The sequence below is a fragment of the Lontra canadensis genome, unplaced genomic scaffold (assembly GCF_010015895.1).
Source record: "Lontra canadensis isolate GAN:19392208 unplaced genomic scaffold, GSC_riverotter_1.0 scaffold12, whole genome shotgun sequence".
NCBI classification, from domain to species: domain Eukaryota; kingdom Metazoa; phylum Chordata; class Mammalia; order Carnivora; family Mustelidae; genus Lontra; species Lontra canadensis.
The window spans coordinates 29896264-29918697 of NW_022631006.1; the positions used below are offsets into that span (position 1 = coordinate 29896264).

The window sequence follows — 22434 nt, forward strand, 5'->3', positions numbered from 1 at the left end:
AGACTAGATTGCTTTATGTATATCTGATTATAGAGACTAGAAAAGCTTCCCCTGCTTAAAAAGAGTTTACATTTGCCTCATAGACAAAGATGACCTAATCGGCAGTTTTTGCTTTTTGATTACATTACATTCAGTTACATATGCTCTTTTAAAAATACTGTAACACCTTAAGCTGTTAGTGACTATGGGTATTAGCTTAGCTTCTCTCCTTAGCACAATCTAGCTACTCAAGGAATTAGAATTTGAGCAGGACCATTATGCTAAGTGTGACAGGAGAAAAAAGGGGTGGGTGGTAGGGGTGAGACAAATTCTGAAGATTTTGCCCATCTCCCCAATTTTCCTGGAATTTACCTCTATATATGAAAGTATTGGTATTTTCCTAAGTCAAATCTGCTTCAGTAAATCAGGACTACTAAACTTAATTAAGGCCCGCTGCTCTTAAATTCATACTGAGGGATATCATTTCATCTTAATGAAGCTATTGAAGACAGAGTTCCAAAAGACTAGGCTATAATTCTAAGTTTATGTGTATCTCTTCTCTCTTAGGGATGTCTTCCTGGCCTGGGTGGCTTCTAGAAATTCAAACACAGTGGTGTTTGTGAAGTAGTCCTTCCTGTTCTCCAAGCCGGTCAAGACTTATCTGCTGGAAACATGTCTAAGAGCCTCTTTTAAAAAAAAAAAAAAAAAAAAAAAGCTGGGTTTCTGGTAGTGCCTGATTTCAACCCATGATGGTCCTTCATGCTTCTTCCCTTTTCTGTCTCTTCATCAGGGGCCATACTTTGGAGCAAGGCCATTGAGTTTGCTGTAATCTGGAATTGCTTTTTACTTTAAAGTACAGAGATACCAGTGATAATAGCAGAGGAAAGGGTGAAGGGAATATGAACAAGCAGAACATAGGGGTGGTGCTGGTGGGGGGTTGTTTGAGGAAACTTGGGATAATTGTCATAGGACATGCCTAAACAATTATTAAAATGATGGGAGAATACTCAGTTTTCAACCTAGGCTAAAACGCTGTGTGCATCCATTTTAAAGGGGATGAAAAACTGCATTAAAGGTTATCTCTTAAACAGGAACAACTGCTATCACACATATACATTGCTTTGAGAACAAAAGTTTTCAACAGAGCAAGCACCCGGGCTATAGGGAAAATACCATCGCCTGGGGGTTTCTTATTTATTTCTCTTTTCAAATAATGTTATTTCTGTAGTCCATGATCCTCCTTGGATTTATCACAGTTTATGAGTGTAAAAGGCAGAAGTCTATATCCTTAATATAAGAGGTTTTACCAAAGTCTAATGAAGTTGTGTTCAGTGGTGTTTGATTAAATATCTTTTATAAGATAGGCTAGAGGTGTTTTCACTTACATAACATATATGCTAATTCTCTGTACACCCTAGGGATGCATTTTTAAAAAGGAAAGACAAGCAAAGCCACATAACTGTAAAAGAGTAAACAAATATTTAGAGCATGTTAGCCCTAATGATGATAACCTTAAGTGAAACCAAATCTTACCTTAAGAAAAGCTGTTCCAGAGAACCCCCTTCTTGATTATGTCGTCACATAGTACTAACTGCTAACCACTTTGATCCTATATAGCATAATCAACATTTTAATGCTTTCCATGCACTCATTTAGTTTGAACCCTTACAATAACCCAATGAGGTAGGTCACATTCCCAGCTTACATATAAGAAATCCTACTGAGAGATAGGTTACACAAGATCACACATGGTTAGTGGCACAGCCAGATTTTGACCTTGAAATCCCAACTACAATACAAACTTTTATTTAAATAAGGGGAAAAAAAACTACTGTACAAATATTACTCTTCAGATGCAGCCTGCAGAGCCATGGGTGTAGGTGCTTAGCTCTATAAGGAAGTGCTTCTATAGATTTTTAGGCTTAGAGATGATACCATCTGGATACCTTTGCTTGAACCGGGCAACCACATCTGGGTCTAATAGGTGAATCCCATCCAGTTGGTTTCCAAGGGTGATCCTGAAGTAAGGATAAATTAGGGGCAAACCAAAAAATCCTGGAATTAAAGGCTTAATATTGTTAAAAGATGCATATCTTTTATTAAGGCTGCCTATCATCTAATATTCATGTCAATTCCTTCAAGAAGGCTTTAATAGTTAGAATAATATTTGGTAGTATGATTAGGAATTGGGCACAGATTTTGGTGTTCAAACAGGCTGGATCTGTCTTACTTAAGGGTTAATAACAGACAGCTAATCAGGTGTACTGCACAAAGTTGCTACCAATAAGTATTCTTTGGATAAATAAAATGCTAGCAACATGTCTTCCTTCTACAAATAGTCTAAGATACTGAAACTATTGACAGATTAAATGGATTCTTAACCACCAGGGGGCAGATTCAATACATCCCACAGAATAACAGAGGAAGATCTTTAGTAGAGACCCTTTGGAGAGTAGTGGTTTTTGAGTCTTAAAACCTGTTGGGTCTCTAGTAAATGTTATAAAGCTCCATAAAACAGTTTCAGTACCTCTGAAGTGCGTTTTTAGACTACTCAAATAGGAGGTAAAGCTCTACTATCATCCATCCTTGACCATAAACAGGAGGGCTGTTATGTCCTGGTCCACCTTACCAGTTGGGCTGCACATTGTGTGGTCGTCCAAATAACTCAATCTTGCGAGTGCCAGGGGACAGTCTCTCAATCATGCCATAGATTTCATCTGGTTTATGACTGGTAGAACGAACCTAGGAAAGTAAAGCTCTATAGTTACTTTTAAATTACCAAAGATTCCAAGTCTAGCCCTTTCCATTTATATTTATGATCAAATGAGAGAACCTGGAACACAGCTGGCTTGAATAGTGTGGAAGGTTTGGATGCCTGGGGAAGCACATACCTCAGCTACGATCACATCGCAATCCAGACCTTGGTTGAAGCCTTGGGGATTTCCTTTGACACCAACCTGCTCACCACAGAGAACAAATTATCTTATGGAACCCCCAGCATTTGAACTTTTTCTCAATAAGAAGTCCAACAATTCCTCCTTCTGCTCCACCTACTGAACTGGGCCCCACTGCTGCTCACCAAGCAGTGTTCCTTCCCATGGTTCAACCAGTGACCTGTACGGCCTGTCCGAATGATGCGCTGCAGCTGATTTGTCTTCACCCAGATAATTTCATCTACCCGTTCATAACTGTGGGATATAAGAAAGAGAACTAGAGCTTTAATCAGGCTAGAGCTTTAATCAGGCTTTCACAGTTTAAGGGTAGTAATGTCTACAGAGGAAAGGACAGGGAATACTCTGGGAGAAGAGAACACATCTTAACTACAGCAATTATGTTTCTATTTCCTTGGGGAGAAAAAAAGCAACACAATGATCACTACTTACCCCCAGAGGTTCAGACATTCTCTGCCCAACTCCATGGCCCTAAAAAGAAAAGGGTTAAACAGCTACTTTCATGTCCATATTTTTAATCTCTTTAAGATACCAAAGTGTTTTCAGGAGACATTCAGTGAACATTTACATGCAAGACACCACTAGGGCACCAGGATGGATCTAAGAATGAAAACATAAAATAGTATCTATTACCAATAGGCTTACCTTTCATAAGGAACAAATATAAAGTTAGAATTCAGGTATCAGTTGTGTTATAAACAACTCATTAGGTCTCAGTAGCAAAAAAAGGCTGACTTAGTCATACATTTAATAGCACGGCTAGCGAAACCCAGGATTTTATTCCCACCCAGTACTCACTCTGTACTACATCTGCCCATACCTACATATCTTGGAACTGCATTACCTGCCTGTGACCCAGAGGAAGAGAAAGCCATCATCCTGCAGTACTGGTATGTTGAGCCTGCGCATCTCATCATCTGTCAGGGTCCCATAGGGCAGCTCCATGTGAATATCCCAGGGTGGGTCAGCCATCACAACTGCAAACTTGCCCAAGATACTGACGTCCAGGTAGCGGATATCACAACAGATCCACTGCATGAGGTGGTATTTGGTCATCTTTCCTTCCTTCACTCTCAGATTCATGGCCCCAGTCCCTCTTTTCCATTTGATTTTCCTAGTCCCTTGTAAGTATGTATAACCCACACCATTCCCAATCAGCAAGATAGACTGCTGATTATGCCTGCTTTCCTACATGTATGGCTGCCCTACTCAGATAGAAGTCCCTAAGTTGAAATAAGTTTTCTGAGCAGACAGGTACCTGAGGAGGGAAGAGTCGATCTGCATTGGAGTCCCCTCCAACACTCTGTGTAAGAGCAAGCTCTTGGCTAGGTGTATGGTCTTTGCTCCCAGGAGCCTCAGAATCCATGCAAGCATCAATTTCATAGTGAACATATTTGCAGGTGTCCATGTGGAAACATGTGTTAAGGAAAGAGCAGTCACCTAATGACTCATCAGTGTGTTTATTGATAATTCGTCTGGGAAAATAAAAAGGGAGAATGAGAATCAAGATGGTGTTCCAGAGTTAGATCCCATAGTTGAAGTTCCAAACTGTTTCAAAATTTTGCCTTTTATTACCCTCTCCTAATTTTATCTTTAGAGCTTCCTCCAAGAGTTTTCAGAGAAAGGAAGCAGGTGACATAGAAAACCATAACTCACACTAAAGAAGAATTTAATTCCTCTCTGAGCAAAGACAACTTTCTTAGGACAGGAAAGAAGGGCTTGCTGGTTAAAGCTGAATGAAACACTGACCTAAGAGCCCAGGTTCCTATTTCTCCTACGATCATCCTTCCAGGGAATTTAACTTTTACTGGGCCTCAGAGAGGTCTTGCTAATGCAAGAAGAAAGGGGTGTTATTTAAAAAAAAAATCTCACATCTACTTGGGAATGCAGTCTGTATTCTCTCCCACAGAACACTACTTCAGAAAGTACACCTTGAGAATCTGGAGGTCTAAGACAAGTCATTAAAAACATTTAACAAGAGGATAAAAGACAGAACCCCAGTGACTGGAAGGAATGTGCTGAAAAGTAATGAGTGTTTCTGGGAGTCCCACCCGACCTCTCTCCCTCCCGAGACACCTGAAGTGCAGCTTGCGGCAGGGCCGGTCAGCATCACTGGCTTTCATGCACTCCTCCTTGGTTCCATAGTCACAGAACTCCTGTACTTGGGCCCGACCTCGTGATCGAAACTTTTCAACAATGGACTGTTCCTTGGCTGTTGTTGTGTTTAATAGCTCTAGGATCTCCTGACTGACCTGTGACAAAAGAAGCCTTAGACTTAAAAGGTTTGCAGATAAAATGAGCCCTAAACCACCTCCCTAAATTCTACCTGACAATGTCCTGTTTTAAGAGGTGAATGAGCTAACCTAATATGGGAAAAGTGGAGTCCTAGAAGAGTTTTGTCATGGGTTCAGTCCCTTCTTACAGATCTGCATTTGGGATGGAATTGTAAGAAACCTGGTTCCTACTGCCAGGCATTAAGCTAGCCTCCCCTGCCCAGGAAAGCAATCCTTCCCACCAAAACCACTTATATTTACATAACCAAGACACTGAAGTACAAAGCACTTTACTGTTTAGCTGAGTCTCTGCAACAGTTCTGTAAAGGAGGGTACTCTGGTTATCATCACCTAACAGATTAGAAGACTAAGACTCAAGTTAAATTAACTTGTTCATATTTACACACCTAGAAGTAGCAAATGGGTAAGTATTCATGAGTCCGTTACTAACTGCCAATTTACACTGTTTAATCATCAGTTTCTATAATTAATGGTCCTTGTTACTACCTTCCAGGATTCATGTCCATTCATCTCCCTCTATTCCCATACTTGGGCTCCTCTTCCACTTACCTGATGATTCTTCCAATAACAAGCATCCTCAAAACTGGAGTTTCTTCACACTGGCATTAGTGACATTTGGGGTGAAGTATTTCTTTGTTGTGTGGGGACTATCCTACTATGATTGTAGGATACTTAACAGCATCATTTGCCTCTATGCAATGGATGCCTGTAGCACTCCTACGTTGTGACAATCACAATGTCTTCAGACATTGCTGTATGTTCTCTGGGGGAAGGTAGGGGGGACAATAATCCCCAATGAAATTGAAATTGAAAACCATTATTCTAAACCCTCAACCCTAAGAACTGCTCCTTGCCCTAGAGGTAAATTCCTCCCCAACCAAAGCTGTAACTAAAAGTATCTATGTAAGGAGCGCCAGGTTGGTTCAGTTGGTAGAATATTCAACTCTTAATCTTAGGGTTTTAAGTCTGAGCCCCATAATGGGTGTAGATTACTTAAAAATAAAATCTTAAAAAAAAAAAAAAAGAAAAGAAACAAAGTGTATGCATGAATGCATTTCCATCTACCCCTACCTTCTTACTCTGTTGTTCCTTAGTAGACTGTTGGTTCAGAAGGCTCTCTATCTCCAGATCAACATCCGAGGCAGCATGTTTCCTCGATTTCTTGGTTGGCTCCTTGGCTGCTTCTGATGCTGAAGAGGCCAGACCAGAGGCCAAAGAGCTAGCAAAGGCAGCTACTGTGGCTGAGTCCTGCTCTGCACGCCGCTTCTGTCCTGTGATAGTCCCTGTTACCTCCCCAGGGCCCTTCTTTTCTGCCACAGCGCCCATCATGGCAGAGAGCTTGGAATGATCAGCATAGGTCACAAGAGTGGGATGTGCGTCATCTTGTAAGAGACCTCGTTTTACCTCAATCAGCTCCTGAGCTGCAAACTTCTGTAGGAGGCTTTCTACCCCATCTTGAGTGGCAGGGGCATCTGGCTAGGGAAGGAGGGGAGGGGAGGGGAAGACAGTAAGACACTGACCACGAACTGAAGCAAAGAAGTGGTATATCCCAACCCTGTCTTATCAGGTCATTACCGTGGAGATGGCAAGACGGATGGACACAGCATCAGTGGGCAATGTTAAGGCCAGATCAGAGAGGTGGTGTAGCAATTTCTTCTCTAATTCAGGGTCTGTAGCTAGCTCAGGAACTGCTGAAGCTGTGCTGGGCTTAGGGCCACCAGAAGTGGGTGCAGTAGGCACTGGGCTGTCACTGCGGAAGGTGGGAGACAGTGCTGCCTCTGGATTTCGTAGATCTAGGAGTAAAGAAAAGTGAAAAAAAGTGTAACGGGTAACCACTGTAGGGCTATCTATACACTCCTCAGAGGAGTCAAGTTCTCCAACGGTCACAGCATGTACTTTCATTTCATGCAGAGAATTCTCTGACCAAATTTAGCACTAGATCACCTTTCCTCAAACATACTCAAGCATTCACTGCTTTGCTGAATTTTTTGGATTTTCTGAGAACCACTTACCTTTTCTCTACTGAATAAGGTATTTTCCTAATTCCTGTCCCTGCTGTGCTTCAAAGGAAATTAGCAGCATGGTAGATTTAAATGTCCATACCACCTCCCTTCAGTCACTCTAAATGGTAACTAACCCATATTTATGGGTGCCTGGGTGGCGAAATTGGTTAAGTATCCCAACTCCTGGGGCACCTGGATGGCTCAGTCATTAAGCATCTACTTTCGGCTCAGGTCATGATCCCAGGGTGGTGAGATCAAGTCCTGCCATTGGGCTCCCTGGTCAGCGAGAAGCCTGCTTCTCCCTCTCCCACTCCCCCCTGCCTGTGTTCCCTCTCTCGCTTTCTGTCAAAGAAATGAATAAATTTTTTTTAAATATTTTATTTATTTATTTGACACAGAGAGAGAGAGATCACAAATAGGCAGAGAGGTAGGCAGAGAGAGAGGGGTAAGCAGGCTCCCTACTGAGCAGAGAGGCCCGATGCGGGGCTCAATCCCAGGACCCTGGGATCATGACCTGAACCGAAGGCAGAGGCTTAACCCACTGAGCCACCCAGGCACCCAAATCTTTAAAAAAAAAAATGCATCCCAACTCTTAATTTCTATTAATTTAATTTCTAATCTGCTGGAGTTTCTCTCTCCCTCTGACCCTCCCCAACTTGCTCGCACATATGCATGTACTCTCTCTCTCTAATAAATAAGTAAACCTTTAAAAAAACATTTTTAATAACCCAAATTTTAAAGCCAGAAATATTTTCAACAACCTAAGCTGTGATTAGCTCTTCTGAGGAATACTTTGAATTTTAATGAATCAAGGCCACTGCACATCAGAGTGTATGTAAAATGACAGTGTTGAGGATTAGAATAGGACCACTTTATTATTTTTAAATATTTTAAGTAAAGTAATCTCCACACCCAACATGGGGCTCAAATTTATAAGCCTGAGATCAAGGGTTGCACACTCTACTGAGCCAGCGAGGTGCCCCTAGAATGTGACTTTTTTTTTTTTTTAAAGATTTTATTTATTTATTTGACAGGCAGAGATCACAAGTAGGCAGAGAGGCAGGCAGAGAGAGAGGAGAAAGCAGGCTCCCCGCTGAGCAGGAAGCCCGACGTGGGGCTCGATCCCAGGACCCTGGGATCATGACCTGAGCCAAAGGCAGTGGCCTTAACCCACTGAGCCACCCAGGAGCCCCTAGAATGTGACTTTTAAAACTCAAACACAATAATCTTATAAAACTTTGCAGAAGCCCTGGTCACCAAATATACTTCCTGACTGTATTTTTATCACTTACCCTATTATTTCACAAGCTGGTACCCACTGTAACCTTAATAAGACTTAAGAACTCAAATTAGGATAACACATTACCTTTTAGAAAGCTTAATATCTAGGATTATTTAGTTAAAATACAGAAGGGGGCATCTGGCTGGCTCATTGGTAGAGCATACAACTCTTGATCTTGGGGTTGTGAATTTGAGCCCCATGGTGGATACAGAGATTACTTAAAAATAAATCATTAGGGGGGAGCCTGGGTGGCTCAGTGGGTTAAAGCCTCTGCCTTCAGCTCAGGTCATGATCCCAGGGTCCTGGAATCGAGCCCCGCATCGGGCTCTCTGCTCCGCGGGGAGCCTGCTTCCTCCTCTTCTCTCTGCCTGCCTGACTCTTGTGCTGTCTGTCAAATAAATAAATAAAATCTTAATAAATAAATAAATAAATAAATAAATAAATCATTAGGGGCACCTGGTTAAGTGTCAGTTAAGTGTCTGCCTTCGGCTCAGGTCTTTATCCTGCAGTCTTGGGATCCAGCCCCTCATCCAGATCCCTGCTTAGTGCAGAATCTGCTTCTTCATCTGCCCCTCCCGGCTTGTGCTCTCTCTTGCTCACTCTCTCTCTCAATAAATAGAATATTTTTTTATTAACACAATGTATTATTTCCCTCAGGGGTACAGGTCTGTGATTCATCAGTCTCACACAATTCACAGCGCTCACCATAGCATATACTTTCCCCAGTGTCCATCATCCAGCCACCCCAACCCTCCCACCCACCTCCACTCCAGCAACCCTATTTGTTTCCTGAGACTAAGAGTCTCTTATGGTCTGTCTCCCTCTCTGGTTTTGTCCCTTTTCACTTTTTCATCTCTTCCCCCACGATCCTCCACTTGGTTTCTCAAATTCCACATATGAGATCATATGATAATTGTCTTTCTCTGATTGACTTATTTCACTTAACATAATACCCTCTAGTTCCATCTACATCATTGCAAATGGCAAGTTTTTTGATGGCTGCGTAATATTCCTATGTGTGTGTATGTGTGTCTGTTGTCTGTGTACACACCACATCTTCTTTATCCATTCATCTATTGTTGGACAGCCAGATTCTTTCCATAGTTTGGCCATTGTGGACATTGCCGCTATAAACATTGGGGCACATGTGCCCCTTTGAATCATTATATTTGTATCTTTGGGGTAAATACCCAGTAGTGCAATTGCTGGGTCGTGGGTCATAGGTTCCTCCTTTTGGAGGAACCACCACACTGTTTTCCAGAGCAGCTGCACCAGCTTGCATTCCCACCAACGGTGTAGGGGGGCTCCCCTTTCTCCACATCCTTGCCAACATCTGTCATTTCCTGCCTTGTTAATTTTAGCTATTCTGACTGGTGTGATTAAATAATAAAATAAAATAAAAATGAAATATTAAACTCAGGACCTGTATCAGAATTCTGTTAAATATGATAAGATACAGGGAGCCTGAGTGGCTCAGTAGGTTAAGTGACTGCCTTTGGCTCAGATCATGATCCTGGGATAGAGTCCTACACTGGGCTCCCAGCTCCACCGGGAGTCTGCTTCTTCCTCTGACCTTCCCCCCTCTCATGTTCTCTCTCATTCTATCTCTCAAATAAATAAATAAAATCTCAGGGAACCTGGGTGGCTCAGTTGGTTAAGCCTCTGCCTTCAGCTCAGGTCATGATCCCAGGGTCCTGGAATTGAGTCCCACATTGGACTCCCTGCTCAGGAGGGCGTCTGCATCTCTCTTTGCTTGCCGCTCCCCCTGCTTGTGTGCTCTCTGTTGAATAAATATATTAAAAATAAATATCTAGGGGCGCCTTGGTGGCTCAACAGGTTAAGCCTCTGCCTTCGGCTCAGGTCATGATCTCAGGGTTAAGCCTCTGCCTTTGGCTCAGGTCATGATCTCAGGATCCTAGGATCCTGCCCCGAACGGGCTCTCTGCTCAGCAGGGAGCCTGCTTCCCCTCCACCCTCTCTCTGTCTGCTTCTCTGCTTACTTGTGGTCTCTCTGTCAAATAAATAAATAAAATCTTGGAGGCGCCTGGGTGGCTCAGTGGGTTAAAGCCTCTGCCTTCAGCTCAGGTCGTGGTCCCGGGGTCCTGGGATCGAGCCCCACCCACATCAGGCTCTCTGCTCAGCGAGGAGCCTGCTTCCCCTTCTCTCTCTCTCTGCCTGCCTCTGCCCACTTGTGATCTCTGTCAAATGAATAAATAAAAAAATCTTAAAAAAAAAAAAAAAATGTTCCGGGGCGCCTGGGTGGCTCAGTGGGTTAAATCCTCTGCCTTCAGCTCAGATCATGATCTCAGGGTCCTGGGATCGAGCCCCACATCGGGCTCTCTGCTCAGCAGGGAGCCTGCTTCCTCCTCTCTCTCTGCCTGCCTCTCTGCCAACTTGTGATCTCTGTCAAATAAATAAATAAAATCTTTAAAAAAAAAAAAGTTCCTATAAAATAAATAAAAAATAAATAAATAAAATCTTTAAATAGGATAAAATAAGTAAGTAAATATCTAAAAATAGATAAATCTTTAAAAAATATTGTAAGATATAATCAGGTCACTAGTTTACATTTAGAAATATTTTGGTTACTTAGACACTTTTACTCTAATGGAATGGACTTTAGTAAAATTTGACTCAGAAATTCTAAGGAAGGGACGCCTGGGTGGCTCAGTTGGTTGGACGACTGCCTTCAGCTCAGGTCATGATCCCGGGGTCCCGGGATCGAGTCCCACATTGGGCTCCCAGCTCCATGGGGAGTCTGCTTCTCCCTCTGACCTTCTCCTCGCTCATGCTCTCTCTGTCTCGCTCTCAAATAAATAAATAAAATCTTAAAAAAAAAAAAAAGAAATTCCAAGGAACTGAAGCTGAACTATACCAAACACCTTGCTGGAACAGTTACATTTTATGAAAATAAGTTAAACCCTATTTGGAAAATAAACTCCACAATACCATACTAGCTGGAAATGTTAAATATCTGACGGAACTTTCTTCAATCTGCTTATGATTCCTTTATGTTCTGCTGAATCTTATGAGTAAAACATTTGCCAGATGAACTGATACAAGTTTCTTGTTTTGTTTGGCAAAGAGGTACTGTATACGTGGAGGGATCCCTAAAGCACTTTCAAGGTCGGGATGAGAGAATTCAAGAGCAACAGACCCAAGCTAAAAATATATAAGAAATATAAGTGACAGGGTGCCTGGGTGGCTCAGCTGGTAGGGCATCTGCCTTTGGCTCAGGTCGTAATCCCAGAGTCCTGGGATCAAGCCCCACATTGGGTTCCCTGCTCAGCAGGGAGCCTCCTTTTCCCTCTCCCTCTGCGGCTTCCCCTACTTGTATTCCTTCTCCCTCTCTGTCAAATAAATAAATAAAATCTTTTAAAAATATATGTGACAATTATTATTTAGCTTACTTGAAAGACTACACACAAAATTTCTGCACTGAAGAGGACAGAATGAGGACTACTGAAGTCCCCGCAATTCAGAGATTTTAGGAGTCTAATAACTTGAGCTAAAATACCCCAATTACAGTTTACACTGGGATAAAACTCTGAACTTTAAAAAAAAAAAAAATCAGTCAAGTTTTAAATTTTTTTGAAGTAATCAAAAACTTCTTTAGGGGTGCCTGGATGGCTCAGTCATTAAGCGCCTGCCTTCAGCTCGGGTTGTGGTTCCAGGGACCTGGGATCCAGACCCATGCTGGGCTCACTATTCAGCGGGCAGCCTGCTTCTCCCTCTCCCACTCCCTCTGCTTGTGTTCCTTCTCTTGCAGTCTGTCAAATAAATAAATAAAATCTAAAACAAAACAAACAAAAAAACCCAAAACTTCTTTCATTAAGCAATTAAAGCATAATCAATAGCAAATATCACTAAGGCAGAAGAAACAAGGTACTTTAAAATTAGGATTACAGGGACGCTGGGTGGCTCAATTGTGAGCATCTGCCTTTGGTTCGGGTCATGCATGATCCCAGGGTCCTGGGACTGACTCCCACATCACACTCCTTGCTCACCGGTGAGCCTGCTTCTCCCTCTGCCTGTGCCTCTCCCCTGCTTGTGTGCATGCTCTCTGACAAATAAACAAAATCTTTTTTAAAAAATTATGATTTCAGGGTGCGCCTGGGTGGCTCAGTCAGTTAAGTGTCTGCATTTGGCTCAGGTCATGATCTCAGGGTCCTGGGATGGAGCCCCACCTCAGGCTCCCTGCTCTCCCTCTCCTGCCCCTCCCTTCTTGCTCTTGCTCTCATATACATGCACACATGGTCTCCCTCTCAAATAAATAAAAACTCTAAAATTAGGATTTCAGGCATTATACCCACAAATTGTTCTATATATTATATACTGATATAACTCATTACACATGTGTTTGTTTTTATACATTATATACTGATATAACTCATTATATATCTTTAAGTCCTACAGTATGCCAAAGGGAGTAAATCATATTAGCTATTAAACCAAAGATACTGATAACAGAAAATGGGGCTAAAGGAAGATGGGGCTAAGTTTTAAGTCCATATCCAGGATACAGGTCCTTTGTTGTGCAGCTCTAAATTTTTTTATATTTTAGGTAAGCCATGAATTATCCACTCCCCCTTAATTCATGTTCAAACTTTGGGCCAGGTACCTTACACATGCTGCTGCCACTAATATGAGATTTTGTTTATTAGAAAACCAACTATGGCACCTGGGCAGCTCCGTCGGTTAAGCATCCAACTCTTGTTTTTGGCTCAGGTCATGATCTTAATGGTCCTGAGATCAAGCCCCACATCAGGCTACACACTCAGCGGAGACTGCTAGAAGATTCTCTCCCTCTGTCCCTCCCCCCACTCACTGGCAGGCCCTCTCTCTAAACACATCTTTATTTATTTATTTATTTTTAAAGATTTTATTTATTTGACAGACAGAGATCACAAGTAGGCAGAGAGGCAGGCAAAGAGAGAGGAGAAAGCAGGCTCCCTACTGAGCAGAGAGCCCAATGCAGGGCTCAATCCCAGGACCCTGGGATCATGACCTGAGCCACCCAGGCGCCCCTAAACACATCTTTAAAAAATAAAGGCCTAGGGGCGCCTGGGTGGCTGCCTACCACGGGGGTTGTGACCCTACCTGCCTACCATGGGGGTCCTTTAAGAGCCCCATATAGGGCTCCTTGCTCATCAGGGGTGTCTGCTTCTCCCTCTGCCTCTCTTGCTTCCCCTGCTTATGCTCTTGGGCTCTCTTTCTCTGCCAAATAAATTGAATCTTTAAGAAATTAAAAAACAAAGACCTAAAAAAGTAGTAATAATATCTAAATAAAAATTTTAAAAGGCCTAAGCTCCCTATAGATAATACCTACCCACCTTTTTTTTTTAACCACCTTAAGTTAAAATAAGTAAATAAAATAAACAAACCACTTTAAGGTATGACTGACATGTAAAAAGCTGAAATGGGGTGCCCTAGGTGGCTTAGGCAGTTGAGCGACTGCCTTTGGCTCAGGTCGTGATCCTGGAGTCCTGGGATTGAGTCCCGCATCCAGCTCCCTGTTCAGTGGGGAGCCTGCTTCTCCCTCTCCCTGTGCCTCTCCCCCTGCTTCTGCACTCGCTTTGCTCTCTGTCGAATAAATAAATAAATCTTAAAAAAATAATAATAAAAAAATAGGGGCGCCTGGGTGGCTCAGTGGGTTAAAGCCTCTGCCTTCGGCTCGGGTCATGATCCCAGGGTCCTGGATCGAGCCCCGCATGGGGCTCCCTGACTAGCAGGGAGCCTGCTTCCTCCTCTCTCTCTCTGCCTGCTTCTCTGCCTACTTGTTGTGATCTCTGTCAAATAAATAAATGAAATCTTTTTTAAAAAAAAATTAAAAAATACAAAATAAAAAGTCGAATATATTTAACAGATATAACTTGATAACTTAATGAGTTTGTAAATAAGGATACACACCCATGACACCATCACTACTGTGAAGGCCATAAACCTATCACCTCCCAAAGGGTCATTCCACAGCCTTTATTATTATTTTTGTGTTAAGATCACCTAAGTAAGAGCTACCCTCTTAGAAAAAAATTATCTTTTATTTATTTTTTTAAGTAATCTCTACACCCAGTGTGGGGCCGGAGCTCACAGCCCCAAGACGGAGTCACACGCTCCAAGCCTGAGCCAGCCAGGCATCCCCTACCATCTTAGAAAATTTCAAGTATACAATACAGTATAGTTAGCTATAGGCAGTATGCTATATAGTATATCTCTACAACTTATTTATCTTGCATAACTGAAACTTTGTACCTTATGACCATCACCTCCCCATTTTCCTACTCCAGCCCCTAGCAATCCGCATTCTACTCTCCACTTCTGTGATTTTACTATTTTAGACTGTGTCTCAAAGATGATCTAAATGAGATTATACAGTATTTGTTTTTCTGTTTCTGACTTATTTCACTTAGGATAATGTCCTGCAGGTCCACCCATATTGTCATAAGCACCAGGATTTCCTTTCTTTAGGGCTGAATATTCCATTGTATGCATATTCCATTTTCTTTATCCAATCATCCAATGACGGACGGTTAGGTTGTTTCTGTATCTTGTCTATTGTAAGCAACACAACAAACACTGATGTGCAGGTACCTCCTAGAGACCCGGATTTCAATTCCTTTGGATACCTAGGATTGAGAGTGCTGGAAAATACGGTAGTTCTATTTTTTATTTCTTGAGGAACCACCACACTATTTTCCATAATGGCTATACCAATATACATTCCCACCAACAATGAATCAGGGTTCCCTTTTCCCCTTGCCAGTACTTATGTTTTGATTTTTTAATAATAGCTATCCTAACAAATATGAGGTGATATCTCATTATGGTTTTGATTTGCATTTCCTTGATGATTAATAATGCAGAAGAGCTTTTCATATACCTGTTGGCCATTTGTGTATGTCTTCTATGGAGAACTATTATATCTCGATTTTGTATATTTTGCTTATTTTTTGCCCATGTAACTGAAAAGAAAATGAGAACATTGTCCCTCATTAAAATGTATGTCAAGGGGTGACTGGGTGGCTCAGTCAGTTGGGTGTCTGCCTTTGGCTCAGGCATGATCCCAGGTTCCTGGAATCAAGTCCCACATTGAACCCCTGGGATTGAGATTCCAGCTGAGCAGGTAGCCTTCCTCTCTCTCTCCTGCCTGCTGCTCCCCTGCTTGTACTCTCTATCAAACAAATAGATAAAATCTTTAAAAAGTTCCACTAAAGATAAAATATTAGCTTAGACATAAAAATATGGCCATCCTATTAATATAACACTGTAGGGCGCCTGGTTGCTCAGTTGGTTAAACAACTGCCTTCAGCTCCAGTCATGATCCTGGAGTCCCAGGATCAAGTCCCGCATGGGGAAAAAAAGAATTCCTGCTCAACAGGGAGTCTGCTTCTCCCTCTGACCCTCCCCCTTCTCAGGTTTCTTTCTCTCTCTCAAAAACAAAACAAAACCACAATCAAAAAAACTTTAATAAATAAAATACTAATTTAACACTGTAGGTGGCTCAGTTGGTTAAGTTTCTGCATTTGGCTCAGGCCGTGATCTCCAGGTCCTGGGATCAAAGTCCTGCATTCAGCTCCCTGCTCAGTGGGGAGTCTGCTGTCTCCCTTGCCCTCTGCTCCTCTCCCTATTTGTGTTCTGTCTCTCTCTCAAATAAATAAATAATCTTTAAAAAAAAAAAAAAAGAGCTGTACTTCATCTCTATGGAAAACAATTTGGTGGGGGTGCCTGGATGGCACAATTGGTTTGACATCTGACTCTTAGTTTCAGCTCAGATTGCACTCTCAGGGTCATGAGATGGAGATTCAATGTAAAGTCTGCTTCAGACTCTCTGTGCCACTGGGCCCCCCACCCCAGTGCACCAATGCGCACTCTCTGTCTCTAAAATAAATAAATAAATCTTTTTGTTGTTGTTTTTGTTTATTTATTTATTCATGACGGAGAGAGAGACGCAGAGGCAGAGAGAGGCAAAGGGAGAAGCAGACTCCCCGCTGAGCAGGGAGCCCCTCGCAGTACTCAATCCCAGGACCCTGCCTGAGATCATGACCTGAAGGCAGACGCTTAAGGGACTGAGCCACCCAGGCGCCCCTAAATAAATAAATCTTAACCCCCCCCCAAAAAAACAGTATGGTGATTCCTCAAAAAACTGAAAATAGGGGGAACCTGAGTGGCTCAGTAGGTTAAGGGACTGACTCTTTGTTTCAGCTCAGGTCATGATCTCAGGGTCCTGAGATCCAGCCTTGTATTGGGCTCTGTGAGCATGAAGTCTACTAGAGATTCTTTCCCCCTCCCTCTCCCTCTGCCTCTCCCCACAAACCATGCCCATTCACAGGCGCTCTCTCTAAAACAAATTAATTAAATCTTTAAAAAAATTGAAAATAGAATTTACTGGGCACCTGGGTGGCTCAGTGGGTTAAAGCCTCTGCCTTCGGCTCAGGTCATGATCCCAGGGTCCTGGGATCAGGCCCGCATTGGGCTCTCTGCTCAGCGGGGAGCCTGCTTCCTCCTCTGACTGCCTCTCTGCCTACTTGTGATCTCTGTCAAATAAATAAATAAAATCTTAAAAAAAAAAAATAGAATTTACCATATGATCTAGAAATTTCACTTCTGGATATACATCCAAAAAATTTGAAGCTGAATCCTGAAGAGATATTTGTACACTGATGGTTATAGCTGCATTATTCACAACAGCCAAAAGCTGGAAGGAACACAAGTGTCCACTGACAGATAAATGAATAAACAAAATGTGGTGTAAATATGCAATGGAATCTTCCCCGGCCTTAAAAGGAAAACAAATTCTAACACAGGGATGCCTGGGTCACACAGTAAGTCAGGTGTCTGCCTTTGGCTTGGGTCATGATCCCAGGGTCCTGGGATGGAGTCCTACATTGGGATCCTTACTCAGCAGGAAACCTGCTTCTCCCTCTGCCTACCACTCTCTGTTTGTAATCTCTCTGTCTCTCGCTATGACAAATAAATGAAATCTTACCAAAAAGGAAAGAAAGAAAGAAAGAAATTCTGACACATGCTACAACAGGATGAACCTTGAAGACATTATGCTAAGCGAAATAAGCAAGCCATGAAGGGACAAATACGTTATGAATCTGTTTGTATCTAGAGTAGTCAAACTCATGGAAACAAAAAGTGGAACGGTGGTTGCCAGGCACTGCACAGGAAAGGAAAATAGAGAGTTTCTGTTTAATGTTTATAGAATTTCAGTTTTGCAAGATGAAAAAGTTCTTGAGATAGGCTGCAAAACAATGTGAATATACTTCAAGCTACTGAGCTATACACTTAAAAATGGTTAAGATGGTATCTTTTATATTATGTGTATTTTGCCACAATTGGAAAAAAAAAAAAAGCTGTACTTTAAAAATGCCAAACTGGGGCGCCTGGATGGCTCAGTGGGTTAAGCGACTGCCTTCAGCTCAGGTCATGATCCCAGGAGTTCCGGGATCGAGTCCCACATGGGGCTCCCAGCTCCGCAGGGAGTCTGCTTCTCCCTCTAACCTTCTTTCTTCTCATGCTCTCTCTCAAATAAATAAATAATCTTTAAAAAAAAATAAAAATACAAATGCCAAACTAAGCAAGGTCTCCCAAAGCTTCTCTGTCCATGGTATCTACATTCATCAATGATATGAATACATTTTAGTTCACTTAATACCCTCATCTTTTCTCACTGAGCTTTGTAGTAAACAATTAAGTATCAGATTTCAGTAATGTTATAAAAATCAAGAGGTAGTAGGAAAATTTTTATTTCCTGTGAGAAAAGAATGGAATGATCTAAATTATTAGTATCCTTTTAATTTTATCTTACATGGAAACTTAACTAATAAACTATAGAGTGTGTCTCATGTCTTCCTAAGAATCCTAATGCTCAAAGAAATAGATTCTTTGGAATAACCAAAATAATTCAAAGAAAGAACAGTGACAAGCTGATTTATTTTGTATTTTATCTCTATCTATTCCCATAGTACCAGATGGGCCAGCCAAAGCTGTAGGCCAGAAGACAATATACGTGTAAGCACAACCTTAAAAATATTTTTATGTAAGTCTTAACCATATTCTTTAGGCAGATGTACTAGGAATCGTAACCATATATTTATTAAGTGGGTCAAAAGATTAAGTCAAGAAATATTTATATCAGGGGCGCCTGGGTGGCTCAATGGGTTAAATCCTCTGCCTTCGGCTCAGGTCATGATTCTAGGGTCCTGGGATCAAGTCCCGCATCTGGCTCTCTACTCAGCAGGGAGCCTGCTTCCTCTTCTCCTCTCTCTGCCTACTTGTGATATCTTTCTGTCTAATAAATAAAATCTTAAAAAAAAAAAAAAAATACCAAAGTGTGGTTATTACCATGGAAAAGTGAAATGGAGGGGCACCCGGGTGGCTCAGTGGGCTAAGGCCTCTGCCTTCCGCTCAGGTCATGATCCCAGACTCCCGGGATCAAGCCCCACATGGGGCTCTCTGCTCAGCAGGGAGCCTGCTTCCCTCTCTCTCTCTGCCTGCCTCTCTGCCTACTTGTGATCTCTGTCAAATAAATAAATAAAATCTTAAAAAAAAAAAAAAGAAAAGTGAAATGGAACTTAAAATTGAGTACTAAGGGGCGCCTGGGTGGCTCAGTGGGTTAAGCCGCTGCCTTCGGCTCAGGTCATGATCCCAAGGTCCTGGGATCGAGCCCCGCATCGGGCTCTCTGCACAGCGGGGAGCCTGCTTCCCTTCCTCTCTCTGCCTGCCTCTCTGCCTGCTTGTGATCTCTGCCTGTCAAATAAATAAATAAAATCTTTAAAAAAAAAAAAATTGAGTACTAAGTAATCCCTGATCGTAGGACTTGCACTTCTTCCTCTACTTGCCCTGCACTCTTAACTTCTATTTACTTATCTAAGTCCTATGTAGCCATCAAGATCATATCACAAGTGCTAACTCATGATGCCTTTGCATCTATAGCCAACTCTTGTTACTTTTCCCTTCCCTGTCTATACTTACTATGGATTCATTCATTCAGCATTTTACATATACCATATTGTAGTCCTAAATTTTTATAAGCATCAATCCTTTATCCCCAAATAAATTTTAAACTGTCTGAGAGCAGGGACAATAGGTTACTTATCTTTGTCCATCTAGACTTATGCACACCGTAAATACTCAATAGATGTTTATTATAGTGTGGAAGTCCTGACAGAACATCTTCTAGGTTCCAGGGGCCAGAACATGAGCACATGGACCTGGTATGTAGCAAGACAAGATTTAGAGATGGGCTCCAGTATACTGATAAACACTGGAACAAACTACCCCAAGGATGATATGGATTCACTATCTTTGTGGATCTTTATAACTGATTTGTCTTATATAATCCAGGGTTTGTGCTGGGGATAGGGGTAGGTAAAAGTGGACAATCATCCGAGGTTCCTTCAAGTCTTCTGACTGACACAAGGGGCAAGGGGAGGGGAGATTAAGTTTAAAAACATAAAGCAAATATTTTCAGATTTCTGACTAGGGCGTAAATCGCTTAAGACAATGCGAGTTCTGCTACTCATCTAGCAACTCTGTGAGGGTCACTGAGCTGGGCACTGTAGATATAAAGGTTCGGTCCTTGCTCTCCTTGTGGCTACAGTGACAAAGAAACGACCACTACAAAGCACTCGCTATAAGGGAAGGAAGAACAAAGCGCCATAGCAGCAAAAAAAAAAAAAGGCGGGGGGACTTAACTGCTTCAAGGGATGGGGGGCGGAGAGGCCTAGCAAAGGCAACGTTCTCGCAGACTTAGAGGACTCAGCCAAGTGACCAGGGGTGGGGTGGGATGGCAGGGACCAGGCTTCTGCCCCGAGACACTGAACTGGAGGAACCAAGGCCCGGGGTAGAACTAACTGCAACTATGTACAGGAGGAAGAAGTGCCTGTTTGCTGAGGATGAAGAAGAGTCCCGACGTACCAGGCATTAAAGAAATGGCCGCTTGGGAAAGGGTACTGACTTGGGAGCTCTTTTTCTCCAGGTTTCTCTCCCGCCCACCCTGGCTAAACACCGACCCGGACAGCCGCGCGCCTCACCCAAGTGCCCCGAGTCCTGCTTCCGCCTCCGCTGCAGCCTCTCTCGCAGCGAGTCTAGCTGCTTTTTGTGGGCCTGGATAGAGCTCCACGTGTCCGACATCCTACTCTCTCAGCTGGGACACCTCTCGAATCAAGCGCGGTGGACTAGCACCTCCCAGCCCCAGCAGCAGGAAATCTCCAACTCTCACGCGGACACCCCCGGGCTAACCGGAAAGAGATCCCGGGAATGCGCTAGCCGGAAAGTCATTTTCCGTTTCCCGCTCGGTTTGAAGCTGAAATGAGAGCCACCATAGGTGTTGGCAGGATGGCGGAAATATTTTCAATAGGATTTCTCTCGTTCTTCCCGGTGCAGTGAAGCTGTGGTTGCCATATTAGTGCCTGGCAGAACAGCCATGTTGCTTATAGAGGCGCGTGCGGCCATGTTGAATATAAGGAGATGAGCCCTGTGAATTGATACAAAGTGTTAAGGCAGTACTGATAGGGGCCCCTGGGTGGTTCTGTGGGTGAGCGTCTTCCTTCGCCTGGGGTCATGATCCCAGCGTCGTGGGATCGAGCCACGCAGCGGGCTCCCTGCTTAGCGGGAAGCCTGTTTCTCCCTCTTCCACTCCCCATGCTTGTGTTCCCTCCCTCGCTCGCTCGCTCGCTCTCTCTCTCTGTCAAATAACTAAAATCTTGGGGGGGTGGGGGAAAGCACATATTGCATGGACTCTGGTTGTGGTGCATAAACAACGAATTTTGGAACACTGAAAAGAAATAAAAATAAAATGGAAAAAAGAAAAGATGCCACTGAGAGAGCAACAAGCATAGTAGAGATTTAAGTTTGGGTTTTTTTTTTTTAAGACTTTATTTATTTGACAGAGAGATCACAAGTAGGCAGAGAGGCAGGCAGAGAGAGGGGGAAGCAGGCTCCCGGCTGAGCAGAGAGCACGATTTGGGGCTACATCCCAGGACCCTGAGATCGTGAGATCATGAGGTAGAGGCTTAACCCACTGAGCCACCCAGGCGCCCTTTAAGGTTTTATTTATTTTATTTTTTTAAAGATTTTATTTATTATGAGTGAGGAACACAAAAATATATTTCTTTTTGGTATCGTTTCACCACTCACTCTGTGGACTATGCGAAGCAACTCAAGATGAAATTTTCCACATACCTTATTTGTCCTAAAAAAAAAGCTCTCCTACAGAATTTTGTAAAAATGAAAATAAAAAAGTTTAAAATGAAAAAAAAAAAAAGATTTTATTTATTTATTTGACAGACAGAGATCACAAGTAGGCAGAGAGGCAGGCATAGAGAGAGGAGGAAGCAGTTTCCCTGCTGAGCAGAAAGCCTGATGCAGGGCTGGATCCCAGGACCCTGAGATTATGACCTGAGCCGAAGGCAGAGGCTTTAACCCACTGAGCCAACAAGGTGCCCCAAGGTTTTATTTTTAAGTAGTCTTTACACCTGATGGGGGCTTGAACTTCCACCTGGAGATCAAGAGTTGTATGGAGATCAAAGTTGTATGCTCCACTGACTGAGCCACTCAAGTGCTCCTGGAGTACAGATTTTTAAAATGAAAAACAACTAATTCCTTTTGACAGATACTATCATATCCTTTCTACTGTAGGTATTGCAGGCTTATGTTTTCATGCATTCATTTATAGAGTTATGGCTGGGGGTGCATGGGTGGCTCAGTGGGTTAAGCCTCTGCCTTAGGCTCAGGTCATGGTCTCAGGGTTCTGGGATCAGTGCCCCATAGAGCTCCTTATCGGTCTCTCTGCTCAGCAAGGAGCCTGCTTCCCCCTCTCCTTCTGCCTGCCTCTGCTTACTTGTGATCTCTCTCTCTCTCTGTCAAATAAATAAATAAAATATATTTTTTTAAGATTTTATTTATTTATTTGACAGA

At 42.7% G+C, this 22434-nt stretch overlaps 2 protein-coding genes across 4 annotated transcripts in view; one reads left to right on the forward strand and one right to left on the reverse strand.

The window, feature by feature from the left end:
* The window catches only part of TOX4 (TOX high mobility group box family member 4), a 15290-nt gene extending 14000 nt beyond the window's left edge, over window positions 1–1290 (forward strand). For both annotated transcript variants that reach the window (XM_032857028.1, XM_032857027.1), the window contains one exon: window positions 547–1290. In XM_032857028.1, the coding sequence (XP_032712919.1) occupies window positions 547–607 (61 nt within the window). In that variant the 3' untranslated portion in view covers window positions 608–1290. The remainder of the gene's footprint in view (window positions 1–546) is intronic.
* Window positions 683–20857, reverse strand: METTL3 (methyltransferase like 3). Of its 2 annotated transcripts, none has more exons than XM_032857029.1 (11): window positions 20550–20857; window positions 6800–7017; window positions 6296–6700; window positions 5007–5182; window positions 4189–4405; window positions 3775–3962; window positions 3363–3401; window positions 3059–3167; window positions 2871–2936; window positions 2609–2721; window positions 683–1997 (listed from the first exon to the last, which is right to left on the reverse strand). In XM_032857029.1, the coding sequence occupies exons 1-11, from the start codon at window positions 20647–20649 to the stop codon at window positions 1886–1888; spliced, it is 1743 nt and encodes a 580-aa protein (XP_032712920.1). In that variant the 5' UTR covers window positions 20650–20857; the 3' UTR covers window positions 683–1885. The 2 variants fall into 2 exon arrangements, with proteins under 2 accessions (XP_032712920.1, XP_032712922.1); XM_032857031.1 differs by lacking the exon at window positions 20550–20857 and adding an exon at window positions 17090–17176.
* Between the last annotated feature and the right edge of the window lie 1577 nt (window positions 20858–22434).

What these genes read in the sequence shown, in the direction of transcription:
- METTL3 (XM_032857029.1), bottom strand. Translation starts at nt 20,649, where the DNA reads ATGTCGGACACGTGGAGCTCTATCCAGGCCCACAAAAAGCAGCTAGAC. An exon ending in TCCGTCTTGCCATCTCCACG is followed by an intron (nt 6,701 to 6,799) that starts GTAATGACCTGA and finishes CTCCTTCCCTAG; the next exon opens with CCAGATGCCCCTGCCACTCA. An exon ending in TTCCTCTGGGTCACAGGCAG is followed by an intron (nt 3,402 to 3,774) that starts GTAATGCAGTTC and finishes TTTTCTTTTTAG; the next exon opens with GGCCATGGAGTTGGGCAGAG.